The 23,335-nt window shown below is 40.5% G+C and overlaps 1 protein-coding gene across 6 annotated transcripts in view; it reads left to right on the forward strand.

The window, feature by feature from the left end:
* The window catches only part of COL14A1 (collagen type XIV alpha 1 chain), a 211,852-nt gene that overhangs the window by 81,979 nt on the left and 106,538 nt on the right, over positions 1 to 23,335 (forward strand). For 5 of the 6 annotated variants that reach the window (XM_042923826.1, XM_042923825.1, XM_042923830.1 and 2 more), the window contains 6 exons: positions 1,008 to 1,067; positions 2,872 to 3,023; positions 9,068 to 9,197; positions 12,698 to 12,820; positions 16,980 to 17,129; positions 20,544 to 20,660. In XM_042923826.1, coding sequence (XP_042779760.1) covers positions 1,008 to 1,067; positions 2,872 to 3,023; positions 9,068 to 9,197; positions 12,698 to 12,820; positions 16,980 to 17,129; positions 20,544 to 20,660 — 732 coding nt within the window. The remainder of the gene's footprint in view (positions 1 to 1,007; positions 1,068 to 2,871; positions 3,024 to 9,067; positions 9,198 to 12,697; positions 12,821 to 16,979; positions 17,130 to 20,543; positions 20,661 to 23,335) is intronic. The other variant, XM_042923829.1, reaches the window with a different exon arrangement.

Raw genomic sequence — 23,335 nt, forward strand, 5'->3', positions numbered from 1 at the left:
GAATGGATGGAGGGATGGGTAAAATAATTTATAAATGAATAAATGAGTGAACGAATAAACCTAGGGCAAGCATGTCCAAGAGCTTTTGGAATTTCCCGAGTCAATCTTGGTTCCAAGAATCTTGTATGAAATGCACTTACTGATTCATTCATCCCTTCATTTTTTAAATATGAGGTATTAACCACATATTAAATTTTCTTTGATTGGGTTCCCTGGAATCAGATTCTGAAACAGCAAATTGCATCCAGAAGGTTAATTGGAGAGTTAATTGAGAGGTACATCTGTAAGGAAGTAAGGGTGGCAGGATGAGGCACAGGGAGAAGCTAAAACTGAGCATTTGGCTAATTCTATTGGGACTTCTGGACCTGGGATGACCCTCCCGAGTTGTCCAAACTGAGTCAAAGGCAGTGAGCCTTTGTGCCCCTACGTCCCCAGTCACTGGAGATAGGCCATCCCCTGACAGAGCCTGTGACCTCAGACGAGGCAGTTCCCAGAGCTCTGAGCCGTTGGCAGCCAGTATTTCAGAAGCTGGTGATGAGTGCGTTGACCCCAAAGAGGGGCTCTGGGCGGAGAACCACACAACTGCTCCATTCCACTGGTTGTCCAGGGTGAATACAAGAAATAGAAAACGTGCTTATTTTCCTTCTTGGTGGTCTTGTTTGAAAGCCCTTCCCCAAGGTGATCTTCAGCACTGTTTATCTCCCCTTAATTACCATGGTTATGCCCCATTTCACAGTTTTATATGTGTAATTCAGATGTTTATATGAAGGCTGGTGTCTGTGATTAGAAATGTTATTTCTTTGGGTTTTAGTTTCCTTAGCAGCAGAATAGGTATCATGTCCGCCTTATTTACAGCTCATGTCTTCATGCTTGCAACCATCGTCAAGGTGGAGGGAAGAAGCAAGTGAGATAATATAGGTGAAATTTTCCTCAAAAATTATAAAATGCTATAAAAAATGTGTAGTTGGTATTATTACAGAATTTTAAAGTAATGAGTATTTTTTTAGTTGACAGTATTTGGACAGAACCAGCTACGACCATCATCCCCACCAGACCTGTGACGACAGGTAAGGAGAAATAGAAGTCCATTTCCCCATGAGAAAAGTTTGATTAGAAGTTACGTTATCCCAGTTTTATTGATATGATATGATATAATATTATATGTTTATATTATTATCATTTTTTTGGTATTCCAGTTCAAATTTTACCCCTTCAGAACCTCTGAACATCTTCTTAGCTCTAAATGCCAATGAGTCTTCTCACCTCATTGTTACATCTCTCTACATTTTCCATCTTTGTTTTGGGTTCCTATTTAGTCTTTCAGAGGATGTTAGCACAACAAGCCCCAAGAGTTTCTCCCTTCTCTTGATCTCAGTGACTTGTATTTCTGTCTGTTGAGAATCACTCACATCATGGCCTCCTTGCATTTCTGTGAGTAACAGAGACCTGGCTGGTCTAATGGGCTTCCTACCTCTGCTGTTTTCTCCTTCAGCTTAACTTTCCCCCTGCCTTTATAATACACCTTTCAACTAGCTGTCAAAGTCAACTAAGTAAAACACAAGTTCAGTTATACCATTTATTTCCCTACCTAAAACCCTTCAGTGGCTCTCCATTGCCCATTCATTCATTCACGGATTCATTCATGTTCCAGTTAATCTTTATTGAGCCCTTCTTTATCACAGTGCCCCACAGTCTCTTTCCATAACATCCAAGATCCTTCTGCTTTTCTTCTTGGACTCTACCATATTTTTCAAGCTCTCCCATTTCCTGCTGCCATCCAGAACGTCTAGCCCTCTGAAGGTGAGACCCTGTCTCCCATTCCCACTGCCTGATACCCTCCCCCAATTTTTCCTGCTACCTGTCCTGCCTCTTCTGTGACATTTTTAATATTTTTATCAAGTGTTAATCACTGTGTATCCTAAGGCCTAACATGATCTGACATACAAGAAAAGCTCAATGAATGTTTACGGGAAAAGCTCAATGAATAAGCTGGATGAATAAATGAATGAATGAAGAGAAGAAAGAGTCACTGGAGCTGGATAGAATGACAGGAAGTCAGATGGGATAAATGAGGGAGCCGGCATCTTGGCAGATGAGAAAGAATGTGTCAGAGAGCACAGGTGAAGGAGTTGGGTCAGATATCAGAGAATGGATAATGTCCACGTGGGCTGAGTGGATAGAGGCAGCCATGGTGAGAGATGCATGCTTTGAGTGATGAGCATTGAAATAGAAATGGGGGAACAGGGGAATAGGATGTATGTTGGATGGCGAATCGTACACTGAGGCTGACCATGTCTGCCCCCCCCATTTCTGCTTCTCCAGTGGAATGGTGAGAGGGCATGCCGCCCTGTAGGCTTCCCTAGTCTAAGGGTTTCTCCCCTGTTCCCTTTACTGGCTATATACAGAGCTGATAGTTTTGAGGGGTCCATAGTCTCACCTTGTAAGCATCTTTCAAACTAATTTCTCTTTTTTTTTAACGTTTATTTATTTTTGAGAGAGAGAGAGACAGAGCATGAGCAGGGGAGGGGCAGAGAGAGAAAGAGAGAGAGAATCTGAGGCAGGGTCCAGGCTCTGAGCTATCAGCACAGAGCCCAACATGGGGCTCAAACTCATGAACTGCAAGATCATGACCTGAGCCAAAGTCAGATACTTAACTGAGCCACCCGGGTGTTCCCAAACTCATTTCTATTTGCTAACAGGAAGTATGATGGCCCCCCATTAACCACTAAAGCTGAGTTGTTCTTCATATGGCTCTACATTAGAGAAATACATTCAGTGATATTTGTTGCCATGCCCACCAATGGTCTCTGGAGCTCATTTTTGAATATGATGAGTTAAAAGTTCTTTAATCCTTGGTTGTGCTTATTCCAGTTTTCCGGACAGGAATCAGAAACCTGGTTGTAGATGATGAAACCACTTCTAGCCTGCGGGTAAAATGGGACATTTCAGACAGCAGTGTGCAGCAGTTCAGGGTGACCTACCTGACTGCTCAAGGGGACCACGCGGAAGAAGTGGTAGGAACGGTCTGTATTCAAACAGCTGGCTGGAAACCGCACAATTTCCCGATTAACAGACCTAACAAGGCTATTTCCAGAGATCAGTGCAAGCTTTTCTGCTCATTTATTTCTTGGTGACTCTACCGTCTCCAGAAACTAATGTTTTCTGTTAATCCAAACTTTACTGGTTTCTTGATGACCTTTCCATCTCTGAAACTTGATCCACATGCAACTTACTTCAAACAGATAAAGCTTCTGAACCTCGTTTCCTGTGCTGCTTCTGTGGCCTTGATGGCTCGTTAGAGCACCGAAGCTGAGTCCATTGCACACTTGTCTCTATGTACAAATATGGTTCACCCTTGAACAACACGGCTTGAACTGCACAGACCCATTTACATGTGGATTTTTTTTTTTTAATTTTTTTTTCAACGTTTTTTATTTATTTTTGGGACAGAGAGAGACAGAGCATGAACGGGGGAGGGGCAGAGAGAGAGGGAGACACAGAATCGGAAACAGGCTCCAGGCTCCGAGCCATCAGCCCAGAGCCTGACGCGGGGCTCGAACTCACGGTCCGCGAGATGGTGACCTGGCTGAAGTCGGACGCTTAACCGACTGCGCCACCCAGGCGCCCCTACATGTGGATTTTTTTGATAAATACAGTACTGTGTGTGTATTTTCTCTTCTTTCTGATTTTCTTAAAAAAATTTTTTTTCAGTTTATTTATTTTCAGAGAGAGTGCGTGCGTGCATGTACAGGTGTGCACGAGTGAGCTGGGGGGGTGGGGGTTGTGGTGCAGAGAGACAGAGGGAGAGAGAATCCCAAGCAGGCTCTAAAGTGTCAGTGCTAGCCGATGCGGGGATTGAATTCCTTGTGATTTTCTTAATAACATTTTATTTTCTCTAGCGTACTTTATAGCAAGAATACAGTATGTATGCATATGTAATAGATATATAACATATATATATATACATATATATATATAACATACGTACATATATAACATATGTATGTGTTAATTGTTTATGTTATTGATAAGGCTTCTGGTTAACAGAAGGCTATTGGTAGTTATGTTTTGGGGGAATCAAAGGTTATACATCGATTTTGGACTGTGCAGAAGGGTCTCCAGCCATAATGCCCATGTTGTTCAAGATCAACCATATATAATAAACAAACAAACAAGTAAATAAATAAATAAGCTTTATATATACATTAAATATATATATTTAATTAAATATATATATATATATATATATATATATATATATATATATATATATTTTTAACTCCTGCTCTTGGGAATATGATTATAAGTTTCTAAGCAAAACATGCATGAAAGGTCATCTTTATGTGTTTGAAATGTTCCTAATAAAATAGCTTCCATTAACACATATTTACATTTTTCACTGACATCAACTCATTTTGAACAGCTTTATACTAATTTCTAACTTATTCTTAAATATGAATATCTCCCTTAGGGGATTTGGATTTTTATATGCTGAGTTTTCTTTGTTTCATCTAATTTGTTTATCTGTATTAGAAATCTGGGTACACTTTTAGTCATGGCCTTCCTGTATTTTCTTTATTTATATATATTTTATTTATTTTTGAGACAGAGAGAGAGAGCAAGTGAGCACGAGTGGGGAAGGGCAGAGAGAGAGGGAACAGAATTCAAAGCAGGCTCCAGACTCTGACCTGTCAGCACAGAGCCCTACCTGGTGCTTGAACTCATGAACCATGAGATCGTGACCTGAGCTGAAGTCAGAGTCTTAACCGAATGAGCCACCCACGCGACCCCTGTATTTTCTTAATTTATACCATATCATTCCTTTTACTCAAGAACCTGAAAATTGTTTCCCAGACATGCTTCCTATCAGACCAGATAACTCCAATTTTCATTGAAATGAGTTTTTTCTTTTTCATCATGGAATATGCTTTAGTTAGCCTCATTACTTGCATTTCTTGCCCTCTGGTGCATTATTTGAGACACTCTAGGAAAGGTGTCTCCAAATTCATTATTGCTCAAGAATAACATTATTGTCCTTTCTTCCTCCTCCTTACTTATAAAGCCTTTGATGGAAAATTATTTATGTGCTTACATAAACAATTATTTGAGCCCAAATTCTCTCAGCAAAGTACTTAATTTCAGGCTGATAGAGAAATTACTACAGAACACGGTGATAACCCTGAGAATAGAAACATCCAGTGTGAATAGCCAGAAGGTCCATGAAATTGGTCTGGGAGGACTTTTAGAAAGTTAATGGACACTTAAAATAAATTGTGTTATAAATTCACTCAGATCATACATTTCAAATGACCCATGATTGAAAAATTCAAAATAAAATTGTACCTAACAATGGGAACTAAGGACATAATTTAGATGTTTTATTTTCCCTGTCACTGTCCCATATTTCAATTTAGTTCCTAAAAATGAGATCCTTAAAAACTTCCCAGAATAAAAGTTTTATTTTTTATTTTTTGTTTCTACTCTTTCCAAGAAACACATTAAACATCTTGCTAAATTATTCTTGCTAATTTGGAAAGAGTAACAATTTAATCTCATGAATGCACTTGTAAGCTATGCAAGGTAAAATAATAATAATATTTAGTTTGGGTTGTCTCTAGATAATTTTCCCTTTGCTAGTTTCTTTCATTTCACACTGTTTATTTTGAAACACTTGGACACCTACATGCAGGGAAAAAAAAAAAAAAGATCAAAAGTCTGACACCCATGTGCCCCAGTTAAGCAAACCCTTCATAAAAATGAAAAATATTGATAAATTTGATGGTGATTATTTACTGCATAGAAATGTTTTTGCTAAACAGAAGAAAGTACTGTAGAATTCTTTAAATATCATGCCCCCTTCCAGTCAAATTGGATTTGTGCACACTTAATTTACAAGCATATTTTCAGGGACCCAGTTGAGGATTAATTGAGAATTTATATCTCAGTGTTTTAGGAACTGTTACTTCTACATAAGTGTATTATTATTGGAGACAGAAAGTGGGTGCATCTAGATTTAGATTATAAAACAAAAGTAAGGCAGACAGCTACAGATCTCTATCAAAATCCAAGGGCCTTGAACTCCTACCAAATGAATATCTTGAAATAATAATGCATGTCAGGGAAAAGAAGATAGCCAAAGCCCATTATAAAAGTGAGAAAGGAGATATGTCCAGATGAGAGAATGCCTCTTATCATCTTTCCAAATTTCCCTTAACTATAAAAGCTAATTAGATTTGTTTTAGGAAATGATGGATCAAATGAGAGAATGGTTGGTGTATATAACATTTGTAAACCAAAGTAAAGCTTCAGTACATGCAAAACAAGAAGAATTCAACTTATTTTTCCAGTTGAGTAAGTGAAGTATTAATATATTTTCTCCGCACAATCCAATCTACCAAGTCTTTCCAATGAAAAGATTTTGAGCTATTAGAAAGTAAAGCTACCTGTCCAGTATTTCGTAAGGATTGACTTCTAACTCTGCTCTGAAATACAGAGGAGTGGCAATGACTTTGCCCTGAGTTTGTTGTCGGGGTCTGGAAGTCTCACATTTCTTTATTTGTGAAAGGCTGATCAGGATTTCAGACTTTTCTAGAGCCCACATGTCAGCATCCATAACCATGACCTGAGTTCTGAGTTGCAAGAAATGTTCCAGAACACGTATGCTCAGAGTGTGGCTCTGTCTCCTATAAGACAAGTTTAGTTCTTAAAATTAAGCTTTTAGAAACATTTACAGCAACTTGGCATTGTGCAGCATCCAATAACATAATCATTTTTTTTCTAGCAATTTTGTTTTATTGTATTTTATAAAAATACTAGTCTTCAATACTTTGGAATTAAAACAGCAACACCAACACTACCTAGTTCTCTACTGCAGATAGAATGAGAATCACTATTTAGACACAGAACTTTATAACATGGGACCACAATGAGATGCAGGGAACCCTATTTCTACTGATGGGATCCAGGCTGCTCTGACAGCTTTGGGCAATATGGAGCCAGACATGAAGTTCCATTTCTAAAATAAAAAACTTAAAACGTGAAAGTTCACGGGTTAGATTTGCATCTCATTTAACCATAAGCATCTTTTACAGAATTGTTTTATAAACAAAACCACCATCTACAATGATCTATGGCATGTGTTTTTAGTAAGAGCCCATCTTTACCCTGCTTTGTGCAAACAAGCAGAAGCCAAGTAGAAGGAACTTTGCATTCCCAAGAGGAGATTTACATTTTATTCTTGGAACTGAATATCATTAGGGTAAAAAGGTTCAAGCGGTGTAGCCGCACTGAACAGAGTGCAGCCTTTAAAGCAAGGCTCAGACCAGATATCCAGGATTTCCATATGGCTTCTTTGCTCACAAGCTGTGGGCCTCAGTTTCCCCATATGTAAAATTAATGTAATGTTCCTCCTTACCTGAAAGGGTTGTGGTGAAGAGTAAGTGACTTACTGTATTAAAATTCTTAGGGTAGCACCTGGTGCATAATAATTGCTAGGTAAATGATGGCTGTCACTATAAGCCATAGCAACTATTTCCTGGCGAGCTGAGGGATTCCTCCAAAATGGCCCTACCACTTTTCAGAATTCCACAGTCTAGATGTGATAGGTTCCAAGCCCATGTATTTCTCAGCTTGAGTGATGATGACCTTATTGAAGGAGTATCAACATGGGTGGTTTGCTAAACAGACAGCCTGGACCGAATGCCCGGCTCTGTACTCCGAAGGAGTTACATTTACAATCAGTGCCCTGAAAGAAGCTACATTGACAGGGTAATGCAAGTCAGGGCAACCACTGTTCTTCCTTTACCTGTCTTTAATGCCCTGGTTATCGAATTTATTATAAAGCAGAGCTCTTTTTAAAAAACCTCCCTCCCAGGTCCACATCCACACGCCCCCTAGTGTGTTTCAATGTCCCTTTCATATAAGGAGTAAAATCATACTATTTCAATGTAAATCACCTGATTCAGACTTCCTTTTTAACAATATCGTTTAGAAAATTGCTTCTAGAGCTTAGCAGTATCTTAGCAACAGCTGCTTCTGGGTTCAACTCGAGGCTTCCGAGGGCTTATTCCATGATTTATAGGTCTCTTCCCTGATCCAGAAGTAGACAGCACAGCCCTTTGCCTGCTGGCATTTTATCCAGCCCTTGAATCAAAAAGCATCTCCAGCTGTCCCAGTCTTGTGACTCCTTTAAATGCGTTTGAGTCAGTGCTTAGATCTTACTTAGCATTTTTCCAGCCATGATTAAATTCCTTAAATGGCCCAGAGGTGTGCCAGCATCTGACTGCTGAAGCAGAGGCAGAAAGTTTTGTGGTTTTAACATTGAGAACATGTGGCTTCCCTAGTCCATATGTTCTTTGAGGGATTACAGAATTTGCACCGTGGAGCCACATGGCACATTATGCCATGGTGTGGACCTCAGCACTGCATTTCAGTTTGTGCAGCCTTGAGAGGTAGAGTGATGGTGATTTTAGACTGAGGAAGACCTCTCCTTTCAAAAAAAAAAAAAAAACTAAGCTGCCACATTTTTTAGTGGTAGTGGTAAATCTGTTTCTCTCTGGAAAACTTGGATTTAATCTGTGGTTAATCTGTCGTTCTTGGCTGGCTTGCAGTCTTTTCTAAGATGCTGGGAGTAGATTATCTCTGAAAGGATAAAGAACGGAAGGCTGAATTTTCAAGAGGATACTTAAGTAGAATAAAAAATCATAAGCAGGCTGTGTTAGAGAATGGACACTCCTAAGCTATAAACACCCGTTTTCCAAAGCAATGATTATTCTCACTCCTGAATACTTTGCAAAAGCTGAAAAGCTGTGAGCAGACTATTCCTCAGAACCTACACACTTCAAAGTTAAACCTGCATTAGAGGTTCAAAGCTGAGGGCTGCTGTGAGGGGAATTTCAGGGAGAGATGATTTTGCATGGATGCCTATTTTTCTGTCCTATTTCACTGTCCAAGCGCATCGCCTTGCTTCTGATGATTTCAAAGTCCCCCGTAGTAGTCCTGCTCCATTGGTTGACCAACAGGAACAAAGGTCTTAATTAAGACCATCCTCCTTTGCTTTTCCATTCAGGTGATGGTGGCTGGAAGCCAGAACAATCTCCTTCTGAAGCCTCTGCTTCCCAATACCGAGTACAAAGTCACGGTGACTCCCATCTATGATGATGGAGAAGGCGTCAGCGTCTCTGCCCCTGGAAAAACCTGTGAGTGAAGCTTTCTCCCTGTGCATACTAGCTGGCCAATTAATTGAAAATGCTCGCCCCCTGCAATGTGCCTTGAATGCCACGGTGTAGTGTAGTGAGAAGAGCAAAAGAGATCGGGAGACGGGAAATCTGTGTCTGAATCCAGGGAAGCTGTGTGGCTTTGAGCAAGGTGAACTAGCTGCTCTGGGCTTACGTTTTCTTCTGCATAAAAGCTAAGACTTAAGAAAAAACTATGTCTTCCTCAGCAGCATCTGATTCATCACAAGTCCTGCTGATTACCCAAAATGTGTTCTGCAGACCAGCCCTCTTTGTCTTCGTCTGTCTGCTCCGCCCTGATCTACGCCTCACTCTCCGTCACTAAAATGAGTGCACCAGCCTCCTCGGGAGGCTTCCTGCTGACACTCTTGAATCCTCTATTCTCCTCCCTGCAGCCCAAGAAGCTTCTGAAAATATAAATGATCTCGTGTCAGGCCTGTTTCAAGTCTCCCAGTGGCTTCCCACTGTGCTCAGGATAAAACCCAACATCCCTCCCATAGCCCTACAAGGCCCTCTAAGACCTGGACCCTGCCGATTTCCTTAATCTCACCCGCTAACAGGTGCCCCAGCCATCCTTCCTTTCCTGCTCTTCACATTTAAGCTTGTCCCTGTCTTAGGACTGATGTACTCGCTGTTCCTTCCATATGGAATATCCTTCCTAGATATTTGCCTTTCTGGCTTTTTCTTGTCATTTTGGCTGCAGCTCAAAGCCGCCTCCTCAGACTTTGCCAACCACTCCATGCAAAATAGCTCCCAATCTCTGTGCTATCAACCTGTTTTTTTGGGTGTTGTGTTATTGTTGTTGTTGTTGTCTTATCATGTTACGGCACTAATTACCATCTGATATTTTCTTATGTACTCATGTATTTGTTCATTGTCTGTCTCCCTTCCTTGGAGAGCAGCATCACGAGAGCCCAGGACCTCATCCGTACTGTTTGCCTCTCCATGCAAAGCTCCTCCGGTACTGTGTGGCACAGAGGGGGCACCACTCAATGTTTGCTTGGGGCGAATTGGCCCTGATGATCAAGCGAGGAGCACGCACCAAGGAGCAAACGCTTGGTCAAAGCACCACAGTCTTTACCGTGCGGTTATCTGTACTTGCATGAACCACCTCAGAACCTAGTGGCTTAAAGTGGGAGCTATTTTATTATATTGCATGATTTTATAGGTCAGGAAATTAGGCAGGGCTTGTTGGGAGATTCTTCTGCCCCACAGGGTATGGATTAAGGTCACCTGGCAAGTGGGTTGGTCTAGGGCATCCAAGACAACTTTACCCACATGTCTGGCATGTTGGTGGGGACGCCTGGAAGGCTGGACTCAGCTGATCCTGTCTCTCTCCATGTCGGGTCGGGGCCTCTCCATGTGCTCTCTCCAGCGGGATAGTCGTACTTCGGACATGAATACTTGTTTCGAAGACAAGAGTTCCAGGAGGTGGAAAGCGGAAACTGTCAGGACACTTAAGGGCTATGCTTGAAACTGGGATGGTATCATTTCTGCTATAGTCTGTTGGGTGAGGGGGTCATAGAACCCACCCAGATTTAAAGGGAGGGCCATAGCCTCCACCGCTCAATGCGAGGAGGGTTAAAAACCTGCACCCATCTTTCGTCTACCACAATTACCAAACAGTCATGTGCGATTAGGAACAGAATGGTGGCAAGGGCTGAATGAATTCTGTACCTGGGCACTTAAGTGTGGAATTTTCAAGTAAGTGTACACGTCATTAAATTTCCGTAGCTGCAGCCCCAAGTCCTGACTCTGGTCTGCTGAGAAAGTGGGTATTATTTCCTTAGTTAACAGTGCTGGCACCTCTCCCTGTTCCTGGTGCCCATGCTGTGAGTGCCCCCACCCAGACTCCCACCAAACTTGCACATTTTGTTACAGATCATCCAGAGTATTAGGAGCCCCGGGAGCTGCTACAGTTATTTCCTCTGGGGTCATGTGGAAGGAGGGAGGAAAAGGGGGGAAGAGCAGAGCAGTGGGAGAACACTGAGCCTTTCTTCCACTCTTACCAGGACGCTGGCATCTTGATCTTGACTTGATATGCACGTTCATACTTTGAGCATATTTTGGTATTTTGCTGCAACACAAATATTTGGGAACCAAAGACTTAAACAGCAATTAAAGAAGAAAGTCAAGTAGTAGATAGTATGGAGCACCTATACCGTATGCTTTTGTTTGTCTCAAATCCGGGTTATTAGGAGAAAAAGAAAAAGCAAGCAAGAATGTTGTATTTTTATTTAGTTTTTTAAACACTTTTTTTAAAGTTCCTTTATTTAGAGAGAGAGAGAGAGAGTGGGAGAAAGAGAGAGAGCAAGAGCAGGGAACGGGCAGGGAGGGAGAATCCCAAGCAGGCTCTCCACCACCGAGCACAGAGCCTGATGTGGGGTCACAGGAACCGCGAGATCATGACCTAAGCTGAAATCAAAAGTCAGACGCTTAACTGGCTGAGCCACCCAGGTGCCCCAAGAATGGTTTCAAATAAGCATAGTGAATTCTGCTCTGCTGAGTTGGTTTGGGATTGTTTTTAACTGTCTAATGTTCCATAAAGTTACCATAAACCCTGTCGCTGTGGGGAGAGGTAGGAAAGGGAGGAAAGGGGGTGATGGGGAGGCCGAGGGGCTCCATCTAACTACTGCTGACCTGGGCTTAAAGATCTCCTTTTAACTTTCACATGTTAGAAATTAGCATAATATGTAAAAGGCTTCCATGATAAACAAATATATATATATACACTTACACAAAACCCATTTAAAGACTTTTACTCTAGAAATATGACTTAAATCTCATTGCAGAGATACCACCACATGTAACAAAATCTATGTAGTAACATTACTTTGAAGTGTTAGTGGATGGTCTCTTTATTTTAAACAGTGGTCAGCACAACTACATTCTATCAACAATAACAAAAGTGACAATGATAATATATATCAGTATGCACAATGGTTTACAAAGGTTCTCTATATAAATGGCTTAATGTTGTGATAGAAAATAGGTGAACAATAATATAAAATTTCAAACAATATAGGCAACATGAAGATGAAAGAAAAAAAAAATTACCAGAATCTAACCTCCTAGAATTCCCATCGGTACCATGGTGTGAGCCCCCTCGATATTGCTGTACAAATATACTTTGATAGTGGAACATGGTGTGTAGACAGAAATTTTTGATCAACACGATTCAATCCAGCTTTACTCAAAATAAGCTAAAGAAAAAGGAACCGGAACAACCGTGAATGAATAACTGATCTTCAGATGAATGTGTTTCACCAGAAGAGCAGTAATTTCCTGTACATTCCATTTTTAAAACAACCATAGACTCTCCAAAGATTCTCACTGTGTGTTATAATGCATTTTTACTTGTAAATGCTTTAATGTTGTGGGAAGATAGCTTAGATTTTGTTAACAGCGTAGTTAGTAAAACTAGAAACCACACCAAATCACTGTTTTTCCTTTTCTCCGCTCAGTGCCACCCTCTGGTCCCCAAAACTTCCGGGTCTCAGAAGAATGGTATAACAGGTTGCGCATTACATGGGATCCCCCATCTTCCCCCGCAAAGGGCTATAGGATTGTCTACAAGCCTGTTAGTGGTAAGTAATGCTTTTAAAAAAAATATTGTTACCATGATTAGACATCTAAAATGGTTTCTTTTAAAAAAATTTTTTTTTAACGTTTATTTAAACAGAGAGAGAGACAGAGCATGAGTGGGGGAGGGGCAGAGAGAGAGAGGGAATCGCAGAATCCGAAGCAGGCTCCAATCTCTGAGCTGTCAGCACAGAGCCCAAGGTGGGGCTCGAACTCAAGAGCAGTGAGGTCATGACCTGAGCGGAAGTCGGACGCTTAACCGACTGAGCCATCCAGGCGCCCCTAAAATGGTTTCTTTGTTTTAAAGTTTATTATTTATTTTGAGAGAAAAGAAAGTGAGAGCACACGTATGAAGAGGGAAGGGGCAGAGAGAAAGAAAGAATCCCAAGCAGTCTCTGTGCTGTCAGTGCAGACCCCTACATGGGGCTTGACTTCACAGATTGCAAGATCCTGACCTGAGCCTAAATCAAAAGTCAGATGCTTACCTGACTGAGCCCCTCAGGTGCACCTAAAATTGATTTTAAGATGTTATTTTTGTTTTGTTTTTCCATCTATCTTTGATTTCATCTTTAGTTTTGAGAAGTGGGAAGAGTCCCACCTTTTATGAAAAAACCTTTTTTTCCTTGTATGATCATTGTTAGGATAGATATTATCAGAACGTTAAAGTTATGACCCCACCAAAAAAATGACTGGGACCCAAAAAACAAATAATCCAGTGAAGAAATGGGCAGAAGACATGAATAGACACTTCTCTAAAGAAGACATCCAGATGGCCAACAGGCACATGAAAAGATGCTCAACATCACTCCACATCAGGGAAATACAAATCAAAACCACACTCAGATATCATCTCATACCAGTCAGAGTGGCTAAAATGAGCAAATCAGTAGACTATACGTGCTGGAGAGGATGTGGAGAAACGGGAACCCTCTTGCACTGTTGGTGGGAATGCAAACTGGTGCAGCCGCTCTGGAAAACAGTGTGGAGGTTCCTCAAAAAATTAAAAATAGACCTACTCTATGACCCAGCAATAGCACTGCTAGGAATTTACCGAAGGGATACAGGAGTGCTGATGCATAGGGGCACTTGTACCCCAATGTTTATAGCGGCACTCTCAACAATAGCCAAATTATGGAAAGAGCCTAAATGTCCATCAACTGATGAATGGATAAAGAAATTGTGGTTTATATTCCCAATGGAGTACTACATGGCAATGAGAAAGAATGAAATCTGGCCTTTTGTAGCGACGTGGATGGAACTGGAGAGTGTGATGCTAAGTGAAATAAGTCATACAGAGAAAGACAGATACCATATGTTTTCACTCTTATGTGGATCCTGAGAAACTTAACAGAAGTCCATGGGGGAGGGGAAGAAAAAAAGAAAAGAAAAAAAAAGAGGTTAGAGAGGGAGAGAGCCAAAGCATAAGAGACTCTTAAAAACTGAGAACAGGGGCGCCTGGGTGGCGCAGTCGGTTAAGCGTCCGACTTCAGCCAGGTCACGATCTCACGGTCCGTGAGTTCGAGCCCTGCGTCAGGCTCTGGGCTGATGGCTCAGAGCCTGGAGCCTGTTTCCGATTCTGTGTCTCCCTCTCTCTCTGTCCCTCCCCCGTTCATGCTCTGTCTCTCTCTGTCCCAAAAATAAATAAACGTTGAAAAAAATTAAAAAAAAAAAAAAAAAAAAAAAAACTGAGAACAAGCTGAGGGTTGATGGGGGGTGGGAGGGAGGGGAGGGTGGGTGATGGGTAATGAGGAGGGCACCTTTTGGGATGAGCACTGTGTGTTGTATGGAAACCAATTTGACAATAAATTTCATATTAAAACAAAACAAAACAAAACAAAACAAAAATGACTGGGCACGTTTATGAGCAGAATACATACTTGTTATGCACCTAACCTAGGCACATCCCAGACAAGGAACCAGCTGAAGGAAACCTTGAGTTGGTAGGAGTAGGAAGCTTCTGTGGCTCAGTGGATATATAAACCCTAAACACTTAGAATCTCTAATTTCTAATTCCTCCTCTACCTCTTACTTCTTGGATTAGTAGGAAAAGGTTGACCTACCAACTTCTTAGTGTCTTCATTTTGGAAGCTGTGTTGGGGTATAAAATTCCTCAAAGCCCTGAGGTCATGGTAGTAAAAGGCTTTTCCATTAGCCCGTTAGCCGCCTTGATGAGGAGATCCCTCCCTCCTTACCTGCTACATCTTTATATCCTGAAAACAGGAGAATGGTGCAAACGGGGGCGGTTGTACCTTGGATCCACACGTCTGTGGAGATGAGGCCATGAATGACTTCACCTGTTACGGTATCAGCGCCCGACACTTAGCACTTCTGTGAAGTTTAAACAGGAGACTAAATATAGATACTAGAGGGATTTTGTCCATTTTCTGGACCTGGGCCTTCATACTCTGATTATTCATAAGAAAGATCTTCTCTCCTTACGTTGACTTATTTGGGAAGAAAACATAAAGAGTATTCTTGGGCCATTAAAAACCTCTTTCTGCCCTCAAAGAGCACATTAGGCTCGATGTGTCCTCTGAGCTGTTGCCCTTGCCTCTGTAACACTTTTCAGCTTTTTCTATTGTGTCCTATTATCCAGGTCCATACAAGTAAAATACCCGTCCCCCTCCGATTTCTCCGGACAAACATCTCTATGAACCATGAAGGTGAAATAGCAAGAATATACCATGGGTGAATTAGCGTGCTTAAGACTGGTTCTTTAGGATCCATCACAGTTTTTTGGTTTCTTTTCTTTAGGCCCGAGGCATGTGTTAATTTGTAACACAGCGTTGCTGGATTTGTTCTTGGACCGTTTTGTAGATGTCTATCAGATTTTCTGAGGGAAAGTAGCTTTGTGTTGAGCCAGTGGTTCTCAGTTGATGGAGTTTTGCTGCCCAACAGAGATGTTTTGGGTTGCTACAACTTGGGGGGGGGGGGGTAGGGGGTTGCTATTGGCATCTGGTGGGTACTGTTAAGCATCCTACCAGTCACAGTACCTGCCCCCCGCTGCCCCAGAGTTAAGAATTATGCAGCCCAAAATGTCAGTAGCACTGAGGCTGAGACATCTTGCTCTAAATCAAGTGGAATGTGGTATGTGGTCATTTGAATGGAGAGTTTGGTTCCTGAGAAAATCTCTATGGAGATAACATGTACATACAGAAATATATAAATGCATTGTTGGAAGGGGGTTCTGAAGTAAAGTCAGAAGTATTTTAGGAACTTGTTACTAACTCAAAACTCTTAAAGAATGAGTACAGATGGGAAAAGGCAGGAGGTAATAAATAAGTTTGTAGAGGACTTATCAAGGAATGTTTTTAATGCTAAAGACTCCACTGGGCTGAAAAAGAGGGGAAAAATGTAAAGGCTCAACAAAGCTAACTGGTCAAGGGCCTTGGAATAGTAGTGGTGTCATCTGTCTGTTCTTAAAAATGCTAGGAGAGGGGCGCCTGGGTGGCTCAGTAGGTTGAGCCTCCAACTCTTGAATTCGCTCAGGGTGTGAGCTCATGGTTTGTGGGATCGAGCCCCACATCGGTCTGTACACCGACAGCACAGAGCCTGCTTGGGATTCTCTTTCTCCCTCTTTCTCTGCCCTTCTCCCACTCATACTCTTGCGCTCTTCTCTCTCTCTCTCTCAAAGTAAATAAATAAACTTTAAAAAAGTGTTAAGGGGAGGGGATAGAACTAATAGTGGCAACATATAGGCTGAACCCCCATGTGGCAAGGTATAGCATAGCGTCTGTGACAAATTTGCTGCTACTGCCACTTGCATGCCTCCTGGAGACAAGGGGTGTCTCAACGGGGCAATTGAGAATGGCTTCTTTAGTTTGGCAAGTGCCCCAAAGCCTATGACTAGACAGTGGCTCCACTGTGAAGGCCGCACAGTATGGCCTATGGTGGATTGTGAGGTGGACCCGCTTCTCTGAGTAAGCACTAGGGAAAGAACTATATTTGAGAAGAAGGAGTAGGTGCCTAAAAAGAGCCCTAGCACGGTAGTCAGGTATGTAAGTTCCAGAGCCACATGGGGCTAGGTTCAAACCCCAGCTCTGCTGTTTATCTTGTATGTAAATCCGGGCAACTGTAACACAGTCGGATAAGTACAATTCCTGTCAAGAGTGTTTCCATTTTTCCATCTTCTGGTGTAACTGAAATATACTCTTTCTCCCCTAGTTGCTGGCCCAACACTGGAGACGTTTGTGGGATCTGGCATTAACACCATTCTTATCACAAACCTCCTCAGCGGAATGGACTACAACGTGAAAATATTTGCCTCCCAGGCCTCAGGCTTCAGCGACGCTCTGACAGGCGTGGTGAAAACACGTAAGACCGATGTCCCATCGCCTCAACCCCTGCATGTGGTTTTGCTGCTTTGTTTTCGCTGTAACTCAACCCCTGCTTTAACTTGGCAGTTGTTTTTTATTTTCCTCAGCATTGCCCTTTCTGGATGGTGTTTCATGGAAAGAAAGGTGTGCTCCTTACTCAGGGCTGTAGTTCAGAGTCCCGGTTGGCAGGCGGAATGTCAGAACCTGGCATGCAAATATACTTGATGGTGGCGGATAGGATTTCCTTCTGGAAAGTCTTTGTTGGCATTTTTCACATTAGGTGAAATTTTCCAACCAGTCTGTAGCGACATGGCCAACGCCAGTCAAAGTTGGACCAAAGTTTGGCTTTTCTCAAAGTCTTTGCCCCTCCCCACTTATGTGAACACACACACACACACACACACACACACACACACACACCATCCATAAAAGATACAAAAAGGACTTCCTTCTGTACCTTTTAAGGGTTTTCACGCAGTCTGCATACCATCTGGGACTTCTCGTTGGCCACACCATCTGTTTAATATATTTCTTTAAACCGACTTACATTTTTTTACTTAAATACTTTTCAAAACCCACATAATTACTCTAAACAGAAGACCAGGATTTTCAATACACACGAAAGATGATACATAAATGACAAAAATAAAAATGGTGTGGCTGTTGCTAGTTGGCATCATCCTCAGTGCTATCAGCTCCACCTGCCCCAGGTAGATGATACTGGAATGATACTTACGGTATAATCAAAAGTAGAAACCTTAAATTTGCTACTTAATAGCTGTGACCTTCAATGGAATACTACGTGGCAATGAGAAAGAATGAAATCTGGCCTTTTGTAGCAACGTGGATGGAACTGGAGAGTGTGATGCTAAGTGAAATAAGCCATACAGAGAAAGACAGATACCATATGGTTTCACTCTTATGTGGATCCTGAGAAACTTAACAGAAACCCATGGGGGAGGGGAAGGAAAAAAAAAAAGAGGTTAGAGTGGGAGAGAGCCAAAGCATAAGAGACTGTTAAAAACTGAGAACAAACTGAGGGTTGATGGGGGGTGGGAGGGAGGGGAGGGTGGGTGATGGGTAATGAGGAGGGCACCTTTTGGGATGAGCACTGGGTGTTGTATGGAAACCAATTTGACAATAAATTTCATATATTGAAAAATAAATAAATAAAATAAAATAAAATAAAATAAAATAAAATAAAATAAAAAATAAAAGTGAAAAAAAAATAGCTGTGACCTTGAGCAGATTACTAAACTTCTCTGAGCTCAAGTTCTCTCAACTCTAAAATGAAGACAATATCCTGATTGTGAGGCCTCCAGAAATAATGTGTAAAAATGATCTGCCATATGGCAAGCACTAGTGAATAAGCATTATTATTATTGTAATAATTGTGCTTTACACCTTTGGCCCATATGTCATTGTCATCCCTAACCAAATAATTAATCAATGAATGGAACAATCAAGAATGAGGCATATATTAAACCAGACCCCAAGCCACCTCTATTTGGCCACCTAAATTTTAGATAGGTCCAGGCTTTTCGTTAGAGGAGGCTTCCTGAACCTTTTTTAATGGAATATCTTAAGACCTTAAAGGCTAGATTACAGAATCAATTTAATCTCAAAAGAAATAGTCTGTCTTCAACAGATCTAGGAAGGCCTTGGTCTATGGTTCTGATCTTGTACTTGGCTGGTAAAGTAATGCCATTCTGGGCATTACAGTAACCTCCGAGTGATTTCCCTCTGTTGTTCTATTACAACAATCCCATTCCTTAGGAGCACCCTAGAATCCCCTGTGCACTTTCCCACTCAGTCTCTCCCCTTCACTAGCTGATTTTCATTTCCTCCTCTAGAGTAATTACCCTTTCTGTCTGGGCCACTTTTTCTGTCTCTGTGATTTTTTTTATTGACCTCTCTTCTCCCTGCTCTGTCTTGTTTCCATTTATCTTCCTTTCTTTGCATCTTTCTTTCTTCTGTTCCATCCCTCTTCTCTTCTTCAAGAAGTGTGTTGGGTATTCCACATATATTTTAAAACATTAAGAGTATTGAATTGTTTTATATTCTGTCTTTAAAGGAAAAGTTAGATGGGCTTATTATTTGTTTTCTCTCTTTCTCCCAAGCAAAATAAAAGCCCATACAATGGCAAATAAGTTAATTTAAGATTTCTTTAAAATTTGGTGTGGTTACATAAATCATTAACAATTTCCTTTTTTTTATGGAACAACAGGGCTCATTTATTTGGCCTTTGGAAAAGAGGTCTTCTCTCTCTGGTCTAACAGAAAAGAACAATGTGAAAATGTAAATTTTGATTAGATAAGATTTTTTTTTTACCATTTTGAAAAATAATTTTAAACTATTTTTATTATAAAGGTAGCTAAGAGAGAGGGAAAAGTAAGAAAATGATGTGGATGAAAGTCAGAGGTCATTGGAGAATATACATATTAATTTTTAATTGTGTTCTTTTCGAGTCTAAATGATAAATGCCAGATACTTACTCCTTTATTGTATTGGAGAAATACTATTTTTATTGCTTCCCAAAATAACCTTTCTGTGAATCATTTTTGTATATCACAGTGTTCTAAAATTAATAGGAATCTTTGTGTTTGATTTTTATAATTTTTTATCTGTGTTAAATCTTTCATTTTTACATTTTCAAAAATATGTTCATTTCCCTTCAATCATGTTTTGAAGGCCGGTCCTTATGAAACTCCTGTTTGAGTAAGACTTCCCTTTGTCTATTTTGCTTTCCTTTTTATTTAAGCCAAGGCTATCCTTCAATGGTTGATAAGTGCATATTGTATTTGATTTTTTATTATAAAAGTATTATATTAATTGTGGAATATTTAGAAAACATAAATAAAGACAGATTAAAAATCAGATAAAAAAACAGAATTTCGGGGCGCCTGGGTGGCTCAGTCGGTTGAGTGGCCGACTTCAGCTCAGGTCATGATCTCACGGTCCGTGAGTTCGAGCACCGCGTCAGGCTCTGTGCTGACAGCTCAGAGCCTGGAGCCTGTTTCAGATTCTGTGTCTCCCTCTCTCTGACCCTCCCCCGTTCATGCTCTGTCTCTCTCCGTCTCAAAAATAAATAAACGTTAAAAAAAAAAATTAAAAAAAAAAACAAAAAAACCAGAATTTCACCATCCATTACATCTGGTCTTTTTTCTGTGACTATTTCCCTTTTTGTTTACAAGTGTAAAACAGACCATATTTATACATGTTTTGCAACTTCTCTCTCAAGTAATAAAATAGTTATCTTTTGTGCACTAATTTATTGTGAGTTCATGGATTTCCCACCACTGGCTATGGGAACTGTGAATTAGAATGTTATTGGGTTAAAGTTAATTTCAGACTTGGGGACATTTGTGGTGTTGTCTGTAGTGTGACATAGGTGTGTTTCTTTTCATTATAGTGTTTTTGGGTGTGACCAATCTTCAAGCAGAGCAGGTTCAAATGACCAGCTTGTGTGCCCGGTGGCAGGTGCATCGCCATGCCACTGCCTACAGAGTGGTCATCGAATCGCTCCAGGGTAAGTGCCACCTATCACGGATGATTTTGTGAAGCGCTCACGTACTTAGTTCTGTGCAAATCTCTGTGGACAACATGCAAGTAACAGACTAGAGCTCTCTTCTTGAGGAGCCAATGTTATATGATGGATCATGCGGGGTATGGAGTCAGAATGGCTAGGGAAGCCGATTATTTAACCTCTCCAAATGATTGTTTTCTCATCTGTTAATGGGTATAACCACAGTGCTGATCTTGTGGCATTCTGGAGGATTACGTGGCGATAACTCCGCGTGAAACATTTGCGACAGTGCTTTGCCCACGTTAACCTCCAGAGAATGGAAGCTGCTATTGGCAATAGGAGACAAATAGCCATGACTAACGTACGTTAAAATGATATGGTGTTATTATTTTAGTGTTACTCCATGGGGATCTCATTTTGATTTTAATGGTTTTCTTACTGACTGACTCTCTTTATTTTGGAGGATAAATGGTGAACAATAAACTCTCATTCAAGAGATGGTTTAAGATCTATGCCATCATAGGCAGGTTTTTCAGCATTACTGTTCTCAAGAACATCTAAATTTGGAACTTTGTTTCAAAGTTGAAAAACTAGAAATGTCTGCCTATTTTCATTAAAAGTTTGAAGAACATGGGGGAGGGGAAGGAAAAAAAAAAAGAGGTTAGAGTGGGAGAGAGCCAAAGCATAAGAGACTGTTAAAAACTGAGAACAAACTGAGGGTTGATGGGGGGTGGGAGGGAGGGCAGGGTGGGTGATGGGTATTGAGGAGGGCACCTTTTGGGATGAGCACTGGGTGTTGTATGGAAACCAATTTGACAGTAAATTTCATATATTAAAAAAAAAAAAAAAAGTTTGAAGAACAACAACAAAAGGCTGATTCCCAAAAAGTAAGTTTGTAGGGACTATTATCAGCTTGCAAAATATTCAGAAGATGAGATCAAATAATGAAAATTACTTTAATCTGATTTATCAGATTAAATACTGTATTATTGGTGCAAAAGATATATCTTGTTATTTGGGGGAGACTCTAGAAGACGCTGGAGAATTCCAAGTGATTCTTTTAACCTTTCAAAATTCGTAATAAAATTGTTAAAAAATTTTCTTTCTGGACAAATAATCATGGTTTCCCCATGATTATTTCTTATTCATTTTTGTTTAATTGAAAAAAGCAGGCTTTTTTTTTTTTTTTTTTTTTTTTTTTTTTTTGGCTCAGTCCATTGAGCATCTGACTCTTGATTTCAGCTCAGGTCATGATCCCAGGGTTGTGGGATCAAGCCCCACATTGGGCTCCACTCTGAGCGTGGAACCTGCTTGGGATTCTCTTTCTCCTTCTGTCCCTCGCTTGTTTGCATTCTCTCTCTTAAAAAAAGCAGGAAAGTGGAAAGCACAGGTTAGTAGAGAGGTGAGAGCATTTGGAGATACGCTGAGAATATGAGAATAGAATATGAGCGACACAAAAAGAGACTTCTGCCAACCCCAGCCAAGGCATTGTCTCAATCGACGTGCTAAGCCACTAATTCCTTGATTCCCTGTGTGTGATACTTTAAGGATCCCTTTAGCCTGGCATGACTAAACATATAGGAGTGGCTTTATGCTGAAATAAACACTGAGTGAGGAAATGTCAGGACAAGTCATATGGATTTTGTGGTTGTATTTAATATGATTTATGAGATGTTTAAGCAGAAGTACATGAAAGGTATGCTACTGTTTGAGAAATGACTACAAAATCTTGAGGAGTCATGTTTCACATATCTTTATAAGACAGGCTAAATCACATTTTCATAGAGAAGGGTTGACATTTAGTGGTATTTGTTAAGCTTTAAAAAATTACTAATGATAAAAATCACACTCCTAAACTGCCCCACAATACTTTTATCCTTTTGTGTCATTCAGGAAGTTGACATGAAGGGACATAGGCTCCTATGGATATTCATTGGCTTTCATAAAAATTTTAGTTATATAGACTGACATAAACATACATTGAAACTGACTTTGTCAATGGAATTAGTAAGCTCTATAAGTATATTTTTTATTTAAATGTTTTCATCTTAGCATATTTGCAAAATAGCACTGGGATTGTCATCAGAGGACATGAGAGATGTGTGTGATAGCATTGATCTGGTAGTCTAAAACCTCACAAAGCTCTTTTTTGAAGCCAAGATCTTTGTTAACAAACAAACAAACAAACAAACAAACAAATGAGTCCACATTTCCTTCTGTCTTCAAGTGAAGTTAACTTGTCCTCCCTTGGTATTATCTCCAGGCTGCCAAAAACCTCTTCAACTGAGCCTTACATTCAAGGCTCAATTAAACAAGAATGAACAAAGTGTTGCTCAATTGGTTTTTCATCAACATTTATAGCTAGGAGATTTATGAGCCCAATTAGCTTACATCTCATTCATCCAGTTGTCTAACTGAAGAATATTAATTAATGGGCAGCAACAGTTTCTAACTGACAGTCTACCTCAAAGAGGAGTGTTGGGAGTGGGGAGGGAGTATGGGGATAGCAGTAGGGAATATGTTTAAATGGTTTAACATACAGTTTATTTAGATCAAGGGATAGTCTTCCTACTTTAGAGTAGGGAAAAATTCAGTTGTGTTTCTTCTTTCTTTCTTTCTTTCTTTCTTTCTTTCTTTCTTTCTATCTCTTTCTCTCTCTAACATTTTTTAACTTGCTT

The sequence above is a fragment of the Panthera leo genome, chromosome F2 (genome assembly GCF_018350215.1).
Source record: "Panthera leo isolate Ple1 chromosome F2, P.leo_Ple1_pat1.1, whole genome shotgun sequence".
NCBI lineage: Eukaryota > Metazoa > Chordata > Mammalia > Carnivora > Felidae > Panthera > Panthera leo.